Genomic DNA, 19,356 nt, shown 5'->3' on the forward strand with positions numbered 1-19,356 from the left:
GCACAATTAGCACACTGAGTATGTTCTGATTCAACACTGAGGTATGGGTTAGGGAACCAATGCTAGCAATATTATGGATCTCAAAGTCATCCTAGATTAAATCATACTACACAGCAACAGGGACTAATGTTAGCCATTTTAAACTCTGACAAGGGGGACCCAAGGAGTCCAGTCTGAGGAACGCCTCCAATGCTCTCTGTAAGTGGTGCCTGAAATTAGATGACTGAGGCTCTGATCTGTTAACTAAATGGAGGAACTAAGCCAAGTTTTCAATCTTAAGTTTTTCTTCCCAATGTGCCCCTTGCCTCATGACAACAGTTTAAAATGACTTTCCCTAATTGGAGAATTATTGGTGAGGAGCCTACAATTTAAAATAAATCACTAAGTGAGGCATTTAGGAGAACTATCTTTACACAGTGGTGCTGGGGCATGAAATGCAATGTCATAGGGAGTGGATAGAGAGAGGGAGGCAGTGGATTTGTTTGGGATTATTCTGGCAACTGGTTGCCACAGGTGCGATGGGACAAATTACCTCCTTGTGAGCAGTACTTCTCCACTTCTGCGGTAAGATTCAAATGTCTACAGTGTTTACCCAAGTAAATAATAATTAAATCTTCTCCCCATATCTCTCACAGTAAGTGTCAGCAAATCATTCAATGGTGGGGATTTGGAGAGAGAACATAGCAGCTGAGCCCATCCATCCAATACCCACTGCAGGGCACTTCCCAGCACAAATCATTGCTGAGATCAGGAGCTGGAACTGTGGCTGACTTACTTCCTCACCATCTCCAAACTACAAGTTAGAGCTACATTAGAGAACCCTTAGGCATCTCTGTTGAAGTCAGCACAGCGAGACACCAAGATTAAACTTAACACGTTTTCTGTTCTACATGGTTCAAAGGTCATGTGATGTGCAATGCGTCTGATGCAGCACAAACAGTTGACTGTGATTTCTTCCAATAACACCAGCAGTTAGAACATACTACTACTTCTTGGCTGACAAGCCACTAACTGCAGAATCCATGAATAGGGCATACTGTGATCATGAGTAGCTTAATCATCCTCTGAGAGAAAAGGAGCAAGTGCTTTGAGTGGGATGTGTAAAGCTGTGACAGACAGCAGCTACCAACCTTTGCAAATGTAGACCCCTTCCCTTCTGATTCAATGGTGATGGTGCGAGTTCGACGAAGTAATATCTGATCAATGTCCTCTTCACAAAACTTTGATCCTTCATCTTCCTCGTCCATCAGGGCTCCATACGCTCCTTTACGAAGCAAATCTTCCACTTCGATCTTAGACAATGGCTGCACCTGCACAGGGAGACACCAAGGTTTCCAGTGTGATAGTCACAACCTACTGCAACCTGATTTGGACATATTTCATCACTTCTTCAGCATCATAGGGTGATAGCCTTGAACTCCCTCGCTAACAGCCCTCTGCATGTCTACACCACAATTAATGCCATCAATCTAGATGCTGGCTTTGCTAGAGACACCCACATACTGTGAAAAAAACTTAAACGGTCCTGACTACCCAAGGGAGCTATTTGAAAGCCAGAAACAGGGTGAAACAGGTGTGGAAGAATGCTACAAGAAGCAGCTTTTCTTTAGCTTATGTTTCTCATCCATATCTTCATTTTCTGGGGCCAAGAGAACAAGTAAATGGATGTGCTGACCCCAGAAGCTCAAAACTACTCTGGAATCAGTGATAATGTAATTTAGTGTAAGGTATTGAGCAAAAAGGTAATGGGAAACTGCTTTCACACTCTGCATATGTTCTGCGAGTGTTTTTGAGAGGGTTTTACTCTGTACAGTGGAACCTCGATTATCCAGACAAAATATTTCCTGCCTGTGATGTTTGGATAATCAAGGTTCCTCTGTAGCTAATTCCGTGCTGTACCTGTCCTTGGAGTTTTTGATGGGGACAGTTTCGAGAGGACTTTATTCTGCATCTAACTCCATGCTGTACCTGTTCTGAGTGTGTTTGATGGGGACAGCAAAGTGAGAAGTCTAGCCTATGCTGTATTTGGCCTGGAATAACAGGCCCTTGAAACAGAAATCCATTCCAGTCTCCGAACCGGTCCCACCTCAGCAAGCATATCACAAATGCTTACCAAAACAACATGAGCAAGTTGAGATTTCAGTCATGTAGTAGGTTACCTTACCCCATTAGTGTTTCCTTTGCGATTCATCGCTTGCAGCACAGCTCTGTCGAGACCCAGCTTGAGACTGGCTTTGTCGAACATCTCTCGCTCATATGAGTTCCGAGTTATTAGTCGATACACCTGAACTGCTTTATTCTGTCCTATCCGGTGACAACGGGCCTGAGCCTGGAAATGTTGAAAAGGACTGAGTCTATGTGGTAGATATCTGCTATATACAGAACTTTTGAATCACCAAATACAATGGGGGAAGTGAGACAAGTTATTCAATGGATGGAACATACAGTACCAAGAACTGTAGGGTCACCCTCTGTTCTAACATTTCTTCATTTCATTGTATTTACAGGAACAGAACTTTTCTTTAAAAAAATATTGTTCCAGGCCAGCGTAAGATTATTAGAGTTTTGGACTGGAGCTTTAAAATTAGAGTAAATTAAAGGAGTGATGTGATCCGTGCTGCAGTCTGCTTGACAATAAGCCTGCCCAGTTTGATTGCTAGAGATCAAAGGAAGGCTTACATCAATGGATAGGCTCAGAGTCTCTTAAAATCCCTTAAAGATATTAGATCTACAGGAGTCTACATTTCAGACTTCCCATGTCACACCTCTGTCAAGGTCCTCATCAGAGAGCCCACACCTACATTCTCTCTCATTTTTCCTGCCACTCTGTGGATCTTTGATGTGTGTGCGCAGAAGCAACCTTTGTAACTGGATGGACATGCATCTGTATGCTGATCATGCAAACTCTCAATGCTTGCATAAGGAAACACTGGCCCCTACATACACACATCAGATCCCTTTCCAGAGCTGCTGCCCACCTTGGTCATGTCGCAAAGTGACAGCAACATGCCCCAATCCAAGAGGCTACACATGCCATCACCCCTACCTAGAACTTGTCAAGACGTGATGTAACTGCCCCTCCCAGCCCACAGGGCCCAATAACCTTTGAGTTCCCAATTTTCTGAACTCTATGAGCTCTTTACTTCCTTATAACCTATTAAACTTTTAGTTTCTCCCGTTTGGGTAAAGGTCATCAACCTGAAACATCAGTTTGGTTTCTTTCTCTACAGAGGCTGTCTGACCAGCTGAGTATTTCCAGCATTTTCTGTTTTCCTTGTTGATTTTAATCTGTAAAACAGTAATAGCAACTTGCCTTGTCACGAACAAGCCCATATCACAACTCTTCATCCCTCACAATAATTAGTCTGATTATTTCTCTTTTGTTCATGTGATTCAAAGAATTCTCAATTAGTATTCATCCTTTATCAAGATTTGGAGAAGTCAGTGTTGGATGGGGTGTACAAAGTTAAAAATCACACAACACCAGGTTATAGTCCAACAGGTTTAATTGGAAGTACTAACATTCAGAGCACTGCTCCTTCATCAGGTGGTTGTGTTGAAGGAGCAGCGCTCCAAAAGCTGGTGCTTCCAAATGAACCTGTTGGACTATAACCTGGTGTTGTGTGATTTTTAACTCCTTTATCAACTATTTTAAAGCATTTACAGGAAGAAAATCTATTGGAAATCCTTAAAGACCACAACTAACTTAGAGGCGAGATACATTAAGCTTAAAAAATGCTTTGTGAGGATTATTACTAGAAGCAGAGTACAAGAGCAGATCAATTATCACCACTACCAGTGAAGGAACATGCACTGTGCTGCTCACTGTAAGACTCACCTGCAGGTCATTCTGTGGGTTCCAATCCGAATCAAAGATGATACAAGTGTCTGCTGCAGTAAGATTGATACCAAGGCCTCCGGCTCTGGTGCACAGCAGAAACACAAAGCGGTCAGAGTCTGGTTTGGAAAAGCGGTCGATTGCAGCCTGCCTCAGGTTCCCCCTTACTCTGCCATCAATGCGTTCATAGGTGTACCTAAACATTTAAAACAGACAATGACTGGATATTTAAACTAATGAGTATGGAACATCAATGAAGGTGTTTGATTCATTCCACGTGCTGTCTATAACAACAGCTGGATGAATGTATTGCAGCAACTTACCAAGGTTGCTTCAACAGCTCCTGCAAGAGCAGCATGCAACATTCTGACTTGGCTACTTATCATTTCCTTTATCATTGCTGGGTCAATGTACAACCAGTGGGAATGACTGGCCAGTCATTGAGAATAGATACCAGCTGATTATTGTTCTTTCCTCTAGCCCAGAAAAGACTAGCGTTCATTGTAGTGAGGTGAAGAAAGCTGGGTGACTGTTCGAAAGGGGGAAAAAAAAAGTCAGTGGAGGATCCCCTGTGGTCGTTCCCCTGAAAAACATGTATACCATTTTGGATACTGTTAAGGGGGACGACTTACCAGAGGTATGCAGTGGGGCCCAGGTCTCTGGCACAGAGCCTGTCCCTGTTGCACAGAAGGGAAGGAGGGAAAGGAGGAGAGTGTTAGTCATTGGGGACTTGATAGTTAGAGGCTCAGATAGAAGGTTTGTTGGGAGCGAACGAGACTCACGGTTGGTGTGTTGCCTCCCAGGTGCCAGAGTCCGTGATGTATCGTATCTTTAGGTTTCTGAAGGGGGAGTGTGACCAAACTCAAGTCGTTGTCCATGTAGGTACCAATGACATAGGTGGAAAGAGGGATAGGGATGTAAGGCAGGATTTCAGGGAGCTAGTGTCGAAGCTGAGAGCTAGAACAAACAGAATTGTTATCTCCGATTTGCTACCCGTGCCATGTGATAGGGAGGTAAGGAATAGGGAGAGATATCAGCTAAACACGTGGTTGCAAGGATGGTGCAGGAGGGAGGGTTTCTGGTTCTTGGATAATTGGGGCTCATTCTGGGGAAGGTGGGACCTCCACAAACAGGATGGTCTTCACTTGAACCAGAGGGGTACTAATATCCTGGGTGGGAAATTTGCTGGTTCTATTCGGGTGGGTTTAAACTAGCTCAGTAGGGGGGTGGGAACCTGAGGTGTAGTTCCAGTGCACAGGAGGATGAAAGTAGGAAGGACAGGGACAAGATTTCAGGGTCACAGAAATGTGTAGGCAGACAGCAAAGTGGTTTGAAGACTGTCCACTTCAAAGCCAGAAGTATCCAAAATAAGGTAGTTGAGCTTGCAGCACGTATAAGTACCTGGGACTTCAATGTTGTGGCCATTTCGGAGACATGGATAGAGCAGGGTGAGGAATGGATGTTGCAGGTTCCAGGGTTTAGATCTTTCATTAAAAACAGCAAGGCGGTAAAAGAGGGGGAGGCGTGGCCTTGTTAGTCAAAGATAGTATAACAGTGGCTGAGAGAATTTTTGATGAGGACTCGTCTTCTGAGGTAGTGTGGGCTGAGGTTAGAAACAGGAGAGGAGAAGTCACCCTGCTTGGAGTTTTTTATAGGCCTCCACAGAGTTTCAGAGAGGTGGAAGAGAGGATTAACAAAACTATTCTGAGTAGGAGTGAAAGGAACAGGGTGGTCATTATGGGGGACTTTAACTTCCCCAACATTGACTGGAAATGTTATAGCTCTAGTACATCGGATGAATCAGTTTTTGTCCAATGTGTATAGGAGGGTTTCCTGACACAGTATGTCGAAGGGCCGACAAGAGGGGAGGTCACACTGGATCTGGTACTTGGTAATGAACCAGGCCAGGTGTTTGATTTAGTTGTAGGTGAGCACTTTGGAGAGAGTGACCATAATTCAGTTATGTTTAGTTTAGCGATGGAAAGGGATAGGTACATGCCACAGGTCAAGAGTTAGAGATGTGAGAAGGGCAATTATAATGCGATTAGGCAGGAATTAGGATGCATAGAATGGGGTAGCAAAATGCAGGGAATGCAGACAATGGAAATGTGGAGCTGGTTTAAGGAACAGATATTGTGTGTCCTGGATAGGTATGTCCCTGTCAGGCAGGGAGGAAGTGATAAGGTCAGGGAACTGTGGTTTACTACAGAAATTGCATCTCTCGTTACGAAGAAGAAGGAGGCTATGTGTTGATGAGGCAAGATGGTTCAGATGAGGCGATGGAGAGTTACAGATCAGCTAGGAAGAATTTAAAGAGAGAGTTAAGAAGAGCAAAGAGAGGACACGAGCGGTCTTTAGCAAATAGAATAAAAGAGAACCCTAAAGCTTTCTATAGGTGCGTGAGGAATAAAAGGATGACTAGGGTAGGAATAGGGCGAGTCAAAGACAGAAGTGGGAAAGTGTATGGACCCTGTGGAGATTGGAGAGGTGCTAAACGAACATTTCTCATCAGTTTTCACTCAGGAAAAGGAGAATATTGTTGAGGAGAAGAATGAGGTACGAGATATTAGACTAGAAAAGATCAAGGTTAGTTACAAACAGGTGTTATCAATCCTAGAAGGAGTAAAAGTAGACAAGTCCCCTGGGCCAGGTGGGATTTACCCGAGGTTTCTGTGGGAAGCTAAGGCGGAGATAGCAGAGCCTTTAGCTTTGATATTCGAGTCATCATTGTCTACAGGTTTGATACCAGAGGGCTGGAGGATTGCAAATGTTCAAGAAGGGCAGTAGAGATGATCCAGGTAATTATAGACCAGTGAGCCTTACTTCTGTTGTAGGAAAGGTTTTGGAAAGGATTATAAGAGATAAGATTTATAATCACCTAGCAAGCAACAAGTTGATTTCAGATAGTCAACATGGTTTCGTCAAGGGCAGGTCATGTCTCACAAACCTCATTGAGTTTTTTGAGAAGGTGACCAAGCATGTGGATGAGGGTAGGGCAGTTGATGTGGTATACATGGACTTCAGTAATGCCTTTGATAAGGTTCCACACGGTAGGGTGTTGGAGAAAATGCAGAGGCATGGAATTGAGGTGATTTAGCAGTTTGGATTAGAAACTGGCTTTCTGAAAGAAGGCAGCGAGTGGTGGTTGATAGAAAATATTCAGCCTGGAGTCCCATTACTCGTGGTGTTCCACAAGGATCTGTTTTGGGACCACTGCTGCTTGTCATTTTAGACACAGGCATAGGTGGATGGATTAGTAAATTTGCAGACGACACTAAAGTCGGTGGACTAGTGGACATTGTGGAAGAACGTTGCATGTTGCAGGTTGCAGGGGGACTTGGATAAACTGCAGAATTAACTGAGAGGTGTCAAATGGAGTTCAATGCAGCTAAATGTGAGGTGATTCACTTTGGGAAGAATAACAGGAAGGCAGAGCACTGGGTCAATGGAAAGATTCTTGGTAGTGTGGATGTGCAGAGGGATCTTGGAGTCCATGTACATAGATCCCTGAAAGTTGCCACCCAGGTTAATAGTGCTGTTAAGAAGGCATACAGTGTGTTAGGTTTCATTTGTAAAGGGATTGTGTTCCAGAGCCGCAATGTCATGCTGCAACTATACAAAACACTAGTGCAGCCACACTTGGAATATTGTGTACAGTTCTGGTAGCCATATTTCAGGAAGGATGTGGAAGCATTGAAAAAGGTGCAGGGGAGATTTACCAGGATGTTGCCTGGTCTGGAGGGAAGGTCTTATGAGGAAAGGCTGAGAGACTTGAGTCTAGTTCTCATTGGAAAGAAGAAGGCTAAGGGGGGATTTGACAGAGACATACAAGATGATCAGAGGATTAGATAGGACAGACAGTGAAAGTCTTTTTCCTAGGATGATGACGTCAGCTTGTATGAGAAAGCACAACTACAAATCGAGGGGTGATAGATTTAAGACAGATGTCAGAGGCAGGTTCTTTACTCAGAGAGTGATAAGGGTGTGGAATGCCCTCCTTGCTAATGTAGTTAACTCAGCCACATTAGGGAGATTTAAACAATACTTAGATAAGCACATGGATGATTTTGGGATAGTGTAGGGGGATGAGCTGAGAATAGTTCACAGGTCGGTGCAACATCGAGGGCCAAAGGGCCTGTTCTGCGCTGTATTGTTCTATGTTCTAAAACTAGGTATTAAATTTGATCAGAGTCATTTAGTGCCTTTAGTCACGAGATCAGGAAGGGAGCTACTATCACAATATTTGAAAAGAATGGAGAACACTTGTAATTTCAAAACTAAAGAAAAAGGATTCATTTTAGTCTAGATCACCAGCCGTTCAGAATAATTCTTCATGGTATCCATTTTTAAAATGTTTAAGCAATGCCAATTAGAGAGGTGAAAGCTTGGGCCCAGCTTTTAGAGAGGTTCTCACCGTCTGTGAATGAGGTAATCTTCTAATATATCCAGGCAGCGCACCATCTGAGAGAAGATCAGCACCTTGTGCCCACCAGCAATCAGTTTGGGCAACAGTTTGTCGATCAGCACCAATTTACCCGCTGCTTGAATCATGGCCTGCAGCTGAAAATCAGGAGCATCAGGATTGTGCACTTCACGGAACTCATCCAAGATTTTCTCTTCGGCACCTACCAGGAATCAAAATCCAAATTCGGATTAAACACCTTACTGTGGTAAAGAAATCTACTCCAGGAATCTAATCCTACATTCACATTTTTCTTTTTGCTCCTTCTCTCTTCCACAGTAGTCACTCTTCTCTGCTGAAAGCAATGGCTCATACAGACTCCTCAGGACTGAGTTCAGAATTCAGACCATAATACAAGTTCTGGGTGATTGTGAGAGATTTTAATTCATTTCACTTCCTTGCACTTTGTCTGCAACCTCTATAACCATTTCCTTTTCAACTATTATTCAATTCCCTTTGAAACGTGATCATTGAATCTGCTTCCACCATCTTTTCAAGTTGTGCTTTCCAGATCACCCTTACTTGGTTTAGGAAAAATTCACACCATCTGCTCTCTGGTCCTTGTGCTGATCACCTTAAAACTATGCCTTCTGGTTAACACCCACAAACAATTTCCACTAATGATTGTGAACAGCTTGGTTAAATCTCTCCTTAACCTTCAACTAAGTAACCATTACTCATATGGGCAGCTAATGTTAGTAGATATGTTGCCTGATGAGCATCATAATTGCTCCAGATCTGAATGTCTCCTGACATTCACAGCATCTCACATCCCCAGAGTTCTTTAAAGCAATCAGGAGCGAGAACCATTTCTTACCCCATTGGGGGATATGAAAGCAGTATTGCGTAAACCATTTCTCCCATCTGAATCTTCAAAAGGTGAACCCTTATTTTAATATGGCCACGAGTTCTAAATTCTCTCCCAAGAGGAACCATCCTTTCCACAGGCATCCTGCAAAGCCACTCAGGATCTTATATATTTTCATCAAATCACCTCTTACTCTTCTAAACTTCACCAGATACAATCCAACATTTCTTTATAATGACAATCTGTCCAGGAATAGTATAGTAAGCCTTCTCTGAACTGCCTCCATTTATTTCCTTCCTTAAATAAAGTGATCAACACTGTACATAGTGCTCCAGGCGCAGTCTCACCAGCACCCTGTGCAACTGAAGTATAATTTCCCTATTTTATTGTTCACTTCCCCTTACAATGAATGAGAACATTTTATGAGCTTTCCTAATTACCTACTGTAACTGCATACTAGCTTTTTGCAATTTATACACAACAACATCTAGATTCCTCTGCATCTCAGAGATCTGCAATCTCTCACCATTTAGTTAACAGGCTTCTTTTTTATTCTTCTTGCTAAATGGACAATTCCACATTTTTACAAATTATACTTGTTTGCCAGATATTATAAAATCATGAGGAACATGGATAGAGTGAATGGTCAAAGTCTTTCCCCCAGGGTAGTGGGGTCCAAAGCTAGAGGGCATAAGTTTAAGGTGAGAGAGGAAAGATTTAAAAAAGACCTGAGGGGCAATTTTTTCATATAGAAGGTGGTGCGTGTATGGAATGTGTTGCCAGAGGTGGTGGTGGAAACGATTAGAATTACAACAATTAAAAGGCTTGTGGATGGACATTTGAATAGGAAGGGTTTAGAGGGATTATGGGACTAGATTAATTTAGGATATCTGGTGGACATGGATGAATTGGACTGAAGGGTCTGTACATCTCAATGATTCTATATTTACCAACTAGCTTAACCTATCTATATCCCTTTGTAAATTCCTCATACTTTCTTACAATTTACTTTCCTATCTGCATGTCACCAAAGTTAGCAGTCTTACCTTTGGTCCCTTCATCCAAATCATTTATACAAACTGTCGAATATTGATGCCTTGACACTAATCCCTGTGGCCTACCACTCATTACTTCCCGCCTACCATGAAAATGTTCTATTCATGCCTTCTATCCTTTTTGTCTACTAATCTTCTATCAATGTCAATCCCTTACACAATGAGTCTTTACTTTTTGAAATAATTTTATTAACTAATTTATGTTGCCTTATCAAATGCTTTTTCAAAAGTCTAAGTACAGTACATCCAGCAGTTTCTTCACAGCACAGCTTACTTCTAAAGAACTCCAACAAATTGGTTAAACATGTTTTTCTTTTCACAGGACCATGTTGACTCGATCTGAATATCCTGAATTGTTCTAAACGCTGTGCTATAATATCTGTTTTAATAATGGCTTCTAATATTTTTTCCCAAAACAAGTGTTAAGCTAACAGGCCTTTAGTTTATTGTTTTCTGTCTCACTCCCTTTTTGAATAAAGGAGTTACATTTGCTTTTGTCAATTATAAAGAACCTTTCTAGAATCCATTGAATTCTGGAAAATTAGAGCAAACACATCAAATATCTCACTAGTCCTAAAGGACACAGAGACTTGTTAGGCTGCAGCTCCAACATTTTGCTCAGCACCACTTATCTGGTGACTGTAATTTTCTTCAGCTTCACCCTCACTTCTATTTTGTGATTTATAGCTATCTCTGGGTGAGTATGTACATCCTGGAGAATGAAGACCAATGAAAAATACTTGTTCAATTCATCAGGCAACTCATTTTCACTTCTTATTCCTGTAGACTCACTTTCCATAGGACCATTGCTCACTCTTAATTCTTTTCCTTTTTATATATCTCCAGGAACTCTGATCAGCTGTGCATACTTCTATCACACTTTCTCTCCTTCTCCAAACTTTTCCACTTCACTTTCCGTTATTTACTCTACACTTTGCAAGAAAAGCAGGCTGACTGGTTGGTAAGTGGACTCCATAAGAGGCATATTATGGAGAAGGCACCAGTTAAATTTTAGTACAAGTAACTGCTAACCTTTGTTTAAATTTAAACCAGACAAAGCTAAGTCTCACTAATCAGATATTGTCCTGAGGAATGAACTAGAGAATGACTGTCCTCCTTGTTGTTAAGTTGGAACAGGTACAATTTGAATAAATGTTTTTTCCATCTGCAAAGGACAGGGTCCTGTGTATTATTATATTTGCAACTTGCAGTACACGAAAGTGTGCCATAATGTGGGCCTGAATGACAATCTTAAATTGGTTGTTAGCATAAATTTAAGCACACACAGGATAATTTTATTTAATATTATCAAATCATGGAATTTGACTGCTCACTTACATAGGGAGTTAGGAATATCATCACCTTTCTTAGCCACCCCAATCTAGTCACTTTGCTTGTGAGAACACCATTTATTTCAATCCAAGGATATAGATATTTTTCTAATTAACTTTCTGACCAGAGAAAGAAACCAGAATTGGAATTGCGCTAAGATCGCAGGAAGGTTAAGAGGAGGGAGGTGATTATGAAGATGGGAAGGGCTGAGGTTATGGAAGGACTTGAACATGCAGATGAGAAACACTGATACTATAAAATGGAGTGTAATCCACTGAACTCACCATTGATCAGGTAGGGATGGTTACAACACTTTCTCAGTTCCATCATGGTATTCAGCAGGTTTGGCATGTTGGCCTGGTTAGCTCCTTTCGCTAAGAAGGAGAAGTTTCTCTCAAGGATGGCCCTGTAGTACTTTTTCTGAATGTTGGTTAGTTCCACCTCAATGATGGTCTCCTCCTTCGGAGCCAGGTTTTTTTCCACATCATCCTTCAGTCTTCGAAGCATCATGGGTTTCAGCACTGCCTGCAGTTTCTTCACCTGTCACAGGAGGAAAAGACCAAGATAAGGATATAGTCAGCAGAAGCCAGTTTGGGACAAGAGGTGAATCTCAAATTCGCACAAAGACCATTTACCATTTGAGTTGAAGAAACTGAAGAAAATTTCAAGCGGCATCAACAATGAGTGGAACTGAGAAAACCAATTCAAGGGACAATGACAGAATGCAGGAAAAAGTCATGATTACACATCTTTAAAAAGTACAGTCAGGATAGGGTGTTGATTTAGTAACGATGGTCTGGGTTCTAAAAGCCTGTACAGGGAGTCTGTCTTTAAAGTCAGCCTGTTTAGCGTATTTTCATTTTAACATTGATACTTTATTAGGACCAGAAATCTTATTGAGTGCCACAAAATTAGTTTTATTTGGGGGAAAAAACCCCAGCAAATAGGATTTTCATTATTAGTCATTTTTGTTCCACAATTAGAAGGTAAAGTGGAACTATGTGGTAATCTTTTGCTAAAACTAGATCAGATACTTTTGAACAGCCACAATGACAAAAGCTGTACTTGGGAGAAAAGGTAACTGCTCGACAACAGCACTGACATCGGTTTAAAGTAGCAGTTCAAATCTGGGTTTCAGACTTTCAAATACAACATAGAATGTGGATGCTGCAAAGCTGAAACAAAAACAGAGAGGGGGATGGGGGGCGGAAAAAAGTATTAGTGTGAGAGCGGCAAACACAGGTATCAACAAAGACAAGCCATGGAAGGGGAAAAGCTGATAAATAGGTGAAAATAGGTTGGCTGTGCTGAAAGCAGCTTGTATCATGACAACGTCTGGAGTGAAAGATGTAGCTGGTGGTTTTCAGGTTCTCAGATTATTGACCTTGACACTGAATCCAACTAGGGAAAAGCAAAGCACAGCAGCTGAGGACCCTGCAGCCTTCATGACTCAATATTAGAGTCAGACCATTAAGGTATCACACAGGCACACATTGGTAGAAATCTGGGATTCTCAGCCCAAAACATTTTTTTGTTCATTTGTGGATGTGGGTGTCACTGGCTATGCCAACATGTGCTGGAGAAGGTGGGGGTGAGCTGCCTTCCTAAACCATTGCAACCATGCTGTAGGCAGACAGACCCACCGTGCCCTGAGGGGAGGGAATTCCAGGATTTTGACCCAGTGACAGTGAGGGAACAGTGATTTATTTCCAAGTCAGGATGGAGAGTAGTTTGGAGGGGAATTTACAGGGGTTGGGAGTCGGATGTGTGGGGAAGGGGGTGTCGTGTCTCAATATATCTGCTGCCCTTGTCCTTCTGGGTGGAAGTGGTTGTGGGTTTGAAAAGTGTTGAGTGTCGGTGGAGGAGGGAGTGGATGCATTGTCAATCAAGCGGGTTGCTTTGTCCTGGATGGTGTCAACCTTCTTGAATGCTGTTGGAGCGGCACCCATCTATTCCTGGGGAATCAGGAAGTGAGTTACTTATTGCAGTATTCCTAGCATGCTCTTGTAGCCAGTGTTTATGTGGTGAGTCCACTTGAGTTTCTGGTCAATGGTAACCCCCCCCCCACCCCCCCAGCATGCTGATAGCAGGGGATTCAGTGACTGTAACACCACTGAATGTCAAGGGGCAGTGATTAGATTGTCTCTTATTGGTGATGGTCATAGCCTGGCATTTGTGGAGCACAAATGTTATTTGCTATTTGTCAGCCCAGATGAGATGACTGATCTCCAACAACCACCAGCACCTACCAATGCAGCAGGTAAGACTCTAACCAATGGAGAGTTTGCCCCCAGATTCTAATTTTGCCAGGGCTCCTTGTTGCCAAGGGCTGTCACTCTCACCTCTGGAATTTAGCTCTTTCGTCCATGTTTGAACCAAGGCTATATGAGGTCTGGAGCTGAGAGACCAGGCAGAATCCAAACTGGGTGTCACTGAGCAGGTTATTACTGAGCAGGTACTGCTTGACAGCACTGTGGATGACACCTTCCATCACTTAACTGACAATCGAGAGTAGACTGATGAGACAGTAATTGGCTGGGTTGCATTTGTGCTGTTCCTTATGTAAAGAGCATACTTGGGCAATTTTCAACTTTGTTGGGTAGATGCCAGTATTGTAACTGTACTGGAACAGCTTGGCAAGAGAGAGAGTGGCACATTCTGGATCACAAGTTTTCAGTACTATTGCTGAAATGTTGTTAGGGCCCCTAGACTTTCCAGTATCTCCAACCATTTCTTGATATCATGTCGAGTGAATTGAATTGGCTGAAGACTATATGAGAGATGCTGGGGACCACTGGAGGAGGCCAAGATAGATCGTTGAGAAGATGGCACATGTCGATTAAAAATGTCACTCTGACATTGATAGATGTTTCCTTAACTTCTAAATTGATGGTTACATAAATAAGGCAGGTAGATGAGATTAAAATACAGATGAGTCATGATCTATGGGAACAGCAAATCAGGTTCATGGGGTTGAACAAGACTGTGTGCGTGCGTGCACGTGCTCTCAGAGGAATATAATGGTCAACAATCACCAAAACCAGATCTCTCATACCTGCTCATCAGTCTTCAGGTTTCCAAACTCCTCCAGGAAGGTAGCCTCAGAAGGAAAGTGACCTGGTTCAAGAAAATTCAACAAACTGAAGAGTTCTTCCACTGTGTTTTGCAAAGGGGTTCCAGTCAAAAGTACTTTGTGGTCCTAAAATTGGGAGGAAGAATAGGGACAAGGAAGATGGGAGATTGTGAGGGATACAAAACACATCAGTACACACTTAGTCAAGGAACTTTCCCAAGATACAACAGTCCACAATAAGCCTCTGCTTCCTTTCAAATTCTTTGAATGATTTCTCTTTTCAAAACATTTCTAGAGCCAAAGCTTAAACATTATAAACTTCAGCAGCTGTCAGTTTCAGTCTGCACTGGAAAAAAAATCACAGAGGATCTTACTACATCACTGAAGCCAGCTTAAATTATCCAACTGCAACCATTTCCAAGATACAAGACAAAGAGAGCTTCTCTTTTCTCTTCCTCTTTGTTATCTTCAGACTCAACTACACCAGTATCTTCCAGGCAAGCTTCGTTTCACATTTTCGATAAACTCTGACACCTGTACTTTTACTCCATTCTCCCTTCATCCCATTCTCACCAGCTTACATTAGCTCACAGGATGGCAACACCTCCTTGGCCGTGTTCATTCTCAGTAATGTTTTCTTGCCCAACAACCAGAGATATCTACACTCCTGTAAATCAGAAACATCCTCAATTTTAATTACCTCATCGTTGGCAGTCATCCCTCAGCTGCCTAAAACCCCTAGTTCCAGAAGTTTCTCCCTAAATCTCTACCTCTTTACCTTTTTCCTCAACTTTAAAAAGTTCCTTAAAAAGCTTTTGATGATCTGTCCTAACATTGCCCTAAAGAGTTTGGTGCCAGATTTTGCCTGATTAGATACCTCTGGAATACTGTGGGACATTTTACAATGTCAAGTGTGCTATATAATTGCAAACTGCTGTGTTGAATATATACAAACTAAAGAGGTAGATGAGCAAATTGCCCTCAGCATTAACATAGAGGAAACCATTCAACTGGACTGTATAAACAGGAACGTTGCAGGGGACAGCGGTACTCGGGCACAGTTTAAGATGAGAAGTTTTTTCTCTCGATCATTCATATGTGGAATTCTCTTCCCCCAAAATCAGTGGAGTATGATTACACAAATTAGTTGAGACTGAATTAGAGGAATTTTGATAGACAAAGGAATCAAGGGCTCTGGGGTCCAGAAAGATACCTAGAACAGAAAATATTCAGCCACGATCTTGTACATTGGCAGAGCAAGCCCAAAGTGCCCAATGGCATACTCCACGAAGTTCCATGTCCTACAGCTCCATCAATTATCCTTGGAGCACATAAGATTATCCGTATCCTTACCAGTGCCATGAGTTTGAGACCCTCAAGCAGTTTACAGTTCCTGTTCTTCAGTCTGTGGGCTTCATCGATAATCACACAACTCCACTGGATTTTTCGCAATTCAGGACAGTCAGCCAGAATCATTTCAAATGTAGTGATAATTACATTGAACTTGAAGAGTCCCTGAACTGGAGCTCCCTATAAAATTAAAATAGAAGACATGAGGTTTTCACTGGAGTTTCAGAGACTTTGAAGAATAGAAGTAAAAACAATCATGAGAAGCATGGATAGGGTAAATAGTTGGAATCTTTTCTTCAGGATGGAAATATAAAATACCAGGGACATAACAAAGAGGACTGATGAGGGCACAGCGGTAGATGTGATCTAGTAAAGCATTCAACAAGGTTCCCCATGGGAGACTGATTAGCAAGGTTAGATCTCATGGAATACAGGGAGAACTAGCCATTTGGATACAGAACTGGCTCAAAGGTAGAAGACAGATGGTGGTGGTGGAGGCCTGTGACCAGTGGAGTGCCACAAGGATCGGTCCTGGGCCCTCTACTTTTGTCATTTACATAAATGATTTAGATGCGAGCATAAGAGGTACAGTTAGTAAGTTTGCAGATGACACCAAAATTGGAGGCGTAGTGGACAGCGAAGAGAGTTACCTCTGATTACAACAGAATCTTGACCAGATGGGCCAATGGGCTGAGAAGTGGCAGATGGAGTTTAATTCAGATAAATGCAAGGCACTGCATTTTGGGAAAGCAAATCTTAGCAGGACTTGTATACTTAATGGTAAGGTCCTAGGGAGGGTTGCTGCCTAGGGAGGGTAAATAGGCAAAGTCTTTTCCCTGGCGTCGGGGAGTCCAGAACTAGAGGGCATAGGTTTAGAGTGAGAGGGGAAAAATATAAAAGAGACCTAAGGGGCAACTTTTTCACACAGAGGGTGGTACGTGTATGGAATGAGCTGCCAGAGGATGTGGTGGAGGCTGGTACAATTACAACATTTAAAAGGCATTTGGATGGGTACCATGAATAGGAAGGGTTTGGAGGGGTATGGGCCAGGTGCTGGCAGGTGGGACTAGAGTGGGTTGGGGTATCTGGTCGGCATGGACGGGTTGGACCAAAGGGCATGTTTCCATGCTGTACATCTCTATGACTCTATAACTGAAGGGGACCATGCTGAAAGGAGATGTGTGAAGCATTTTTTTTTAAATACACAGAGTGGGAGGTGCCTGGAACACACTAAAGGGGAAAGCAGATGCAATAGTAAAAATGTAAGGGGTTGAGTTTAAGAGTCGTGGGATCTTGTTGCAGCTCTATAAAACTTTGGTTAGACTGCACTTGGAATACTGCGTCCAGTTCTGGTCGCCCTATTATAGGAAAGATGAGGATGCTATGGAGAGGATTCAGAGGAGGTTAACCAGGATGCTGCCTGGACTGGAGGGCTTATATTATGAAGAGAGGTTGATTGAGCTCGGACTTTTTTCATTGGAGAAAAGGAGGAGGAGAGGGGTCCTAATTGAGGTATACAAGATAATGAGAGGCATAGATAGAGTCGATAGCCAGAGACTATTTCCCAGGACAGAAATGGTTAACACGAGGGGTCATAGTTTTAAGCTGGTTGGAGGAAAGTATAGAGGGGATGTCAGAGGTGGGTTCTTTACACAGAGAGTTGTGAGAGCATGGAATGCGTTGCCAGCAGCAGTTGTGGAAGCGAGGTCATTGGGGACATTTAAGAGACTACTGGACATGCATATGGTCACAGAAATTTGAGGGTGCATACATGAGAATCAGTGGTCAGCACAACATCGTGGGCTGAAGGGCCTGTTCTGTGCTGTACTGTACTGTTCTATGTTCTATTTGTGCAGACACATGAACAGACAGGGAATAGAGGGATCTGGACCATGTGCAGACTGATGGCATCATGATCAGCCCAGACGTACTGGGCCAAAGGGCCTGTTCCTGTGCTATACTGTTCTATGTTAACTTTTCCTCAACTCACTTCATTCACTACATACTCTAAGAGAAGCCAGCAACTGATAGTACCACCCAAACCTGCTGCTATGAATAGTTTTAAAACGTGGCCAGTGATCAGCAACCATCCAAAAATTTGATAGAGACTGTACAGTACAGTGCCCCAGAACTGTACTCAGCATAGTGGCTCATGAACTCATGCAAGCAACATGAGTTCGACTGGGACAACACTACTATTATAGGACAAGCCAAACACAGAACAGCCAGGGAATTCCTAGAGACATGGCACTCATCCACAGATTCAAACAACAAGCACATCGACCTGGACCCAATATACCGGCCACTGCAGCGGACAGCTGGAACTGACAGGCTCCCAAGCACTGAGGATGTCACCTAGACAGGGGACGAAACGTCTGCAACACAAATTCCCAGCTCGGCGAACAGAACCACAACAACGAGCACCCGAGCTACAAATCTTCTCACAAACTTTCAATCAATCTGTGTTTGGTTTTCAGATAATTTCTTTCTAATACTTTAACATTTCTCATTCTGGGCCATCTCTCATACATAGATGAGACAGCTATAAAGGAATATTTGGCAATAAGAAGTTTTACAGATTCAAGGCTAAACTATGTTTCACAGACATACAAGAAGAAAGTTCTAGAAATAAACAGGCAAATCAGTATCTGGAGATCAGCTGATATTTCAGGTTGCAACTCAATTTCTGATAATTTGTCTCAAACCAAAACCTCTGAGATTTTCAGTCTCTTGGTTTCAATTTCAGAGTTTCAACATTTACTTCATCTCCTTTTGATTACAATGGCATCAGGAGCCTCGAATTAGAAAATATTTAACTAAACACATACAGATACTCAGCTACAGGTCTGAAGACTTCACCTCAGCATCCTTGTAGTGCATTTCGTACTGGTGAATCATCTGTCGACTGATCTGACTGCCGTGATACACAATTACGTTCACCTCTGTCCACGTTCGAAACTCTCGCTCCCAGTTGGCTATCGTGGAGAGAGGTGCAATAATGAGGAAAGGCCCCCGGATTCCCAACAGGTATATTTCATACAGAAATGTAATTGATTGGATCGTCTTCCCCAGACCCATTTCATCCGCCAGAATGCAATTTTTCCTGAAAAATATAAAAGTTTGAAAAACCTGTTATAAGAAGGAAAAGAAAACAAATGTTAAAAACTAGTTGGAGAGCATATGTGAGTGAGTAAGGGAAGGAGGGCAGTGAGCAGATCAGAGGAACAAGAATTAGCTTGAAACTCAATACAATCTTTTTCCAATTCCTCTGAAACTATTTCTGAAACAAGGAATGGAAGGGAGGAGTCCGAAACAGACCAGTGAAGGTAAGAGCTGGAAACTGGAAGCGACGTTGATGAATTCTTCCAATTCTGGACAAGAAGGGAATGCAGTGCAGATGATATCTTCAACGTAGCAGAGGGAAGTTGTAGGGAGGGC

At 42.5% G+C, this 19,356-nt stretch overlaps 1 protein-coding gene across 6 annotated transcripts in view; it reads right to left on the bottom strand.

Annotated features, from left to right (window-relative positions):
- chd6 (chromodomain helicase DNA binding protein 6) overlaps positions 1 to 19,356 on the bottom strand; it is a 255,925-nt gene that overhangs the window by 77,207 nt on the left and 159,362 nt on the right. For all 6 annotated transcript variants that reach the window (XM_072556108.1, XM_072556107.1, XM_072556109.1 and 3 more), the window contains 8 exons: positions 18,778 to 19,021; positions 15,922 to 16,098; positions 14,551 to 14,694; positions 11,780 to 12,035; positions 8,253 to 8,463; positions 3,839 to 4,034; positions 2,165 to 2,329; positions 1,131 to 1,310 (listed from right to left, as the gene is read on the bottom strand). In XM_072556108.1, coding sequence (XP_072412209.1) covers positions 1,131 to 1,310; positions 2,165 to 2,329; positions 3,839 to 4,034; positions 8,253 to 8,463; positions 11,780 to 12,035; positions 14,551 to 14,694; positions 15,922 to 16,098; positions 18,778 to 19,021 — 1,573 coding nt within the window. The remainder of the gene's footprint in view (positions 1 to 1,130; positions 1,311 to 2,164; positions 2,330 to 3,838; positions 4,035 to 8,252; positions 8,464 to 11,779; positions 12,036 to 14,550; positions 14,695 to 15,921; positions 16,099 to 18,777; positions 19,022 to 19,356) is intronic.

The sequence above is a fragment of the Chiloscyllium punctatum genome, chromosome 37 (genome assembly GCF_047496795.1).
Source record: "Chiloscyllium punctatum isolate Juve2018m chromosome 37, sChiPun1.3, whole genome shotgun sequence".
In the NCBI taxonomy this organism is placed as follows: Eukaryota; Metazoa; Chordata; class Chondrichthyes; order Orectolobiformes; family Hemiscylliidae; genus Chiloscyllium; species Chiloscyllium punctatum.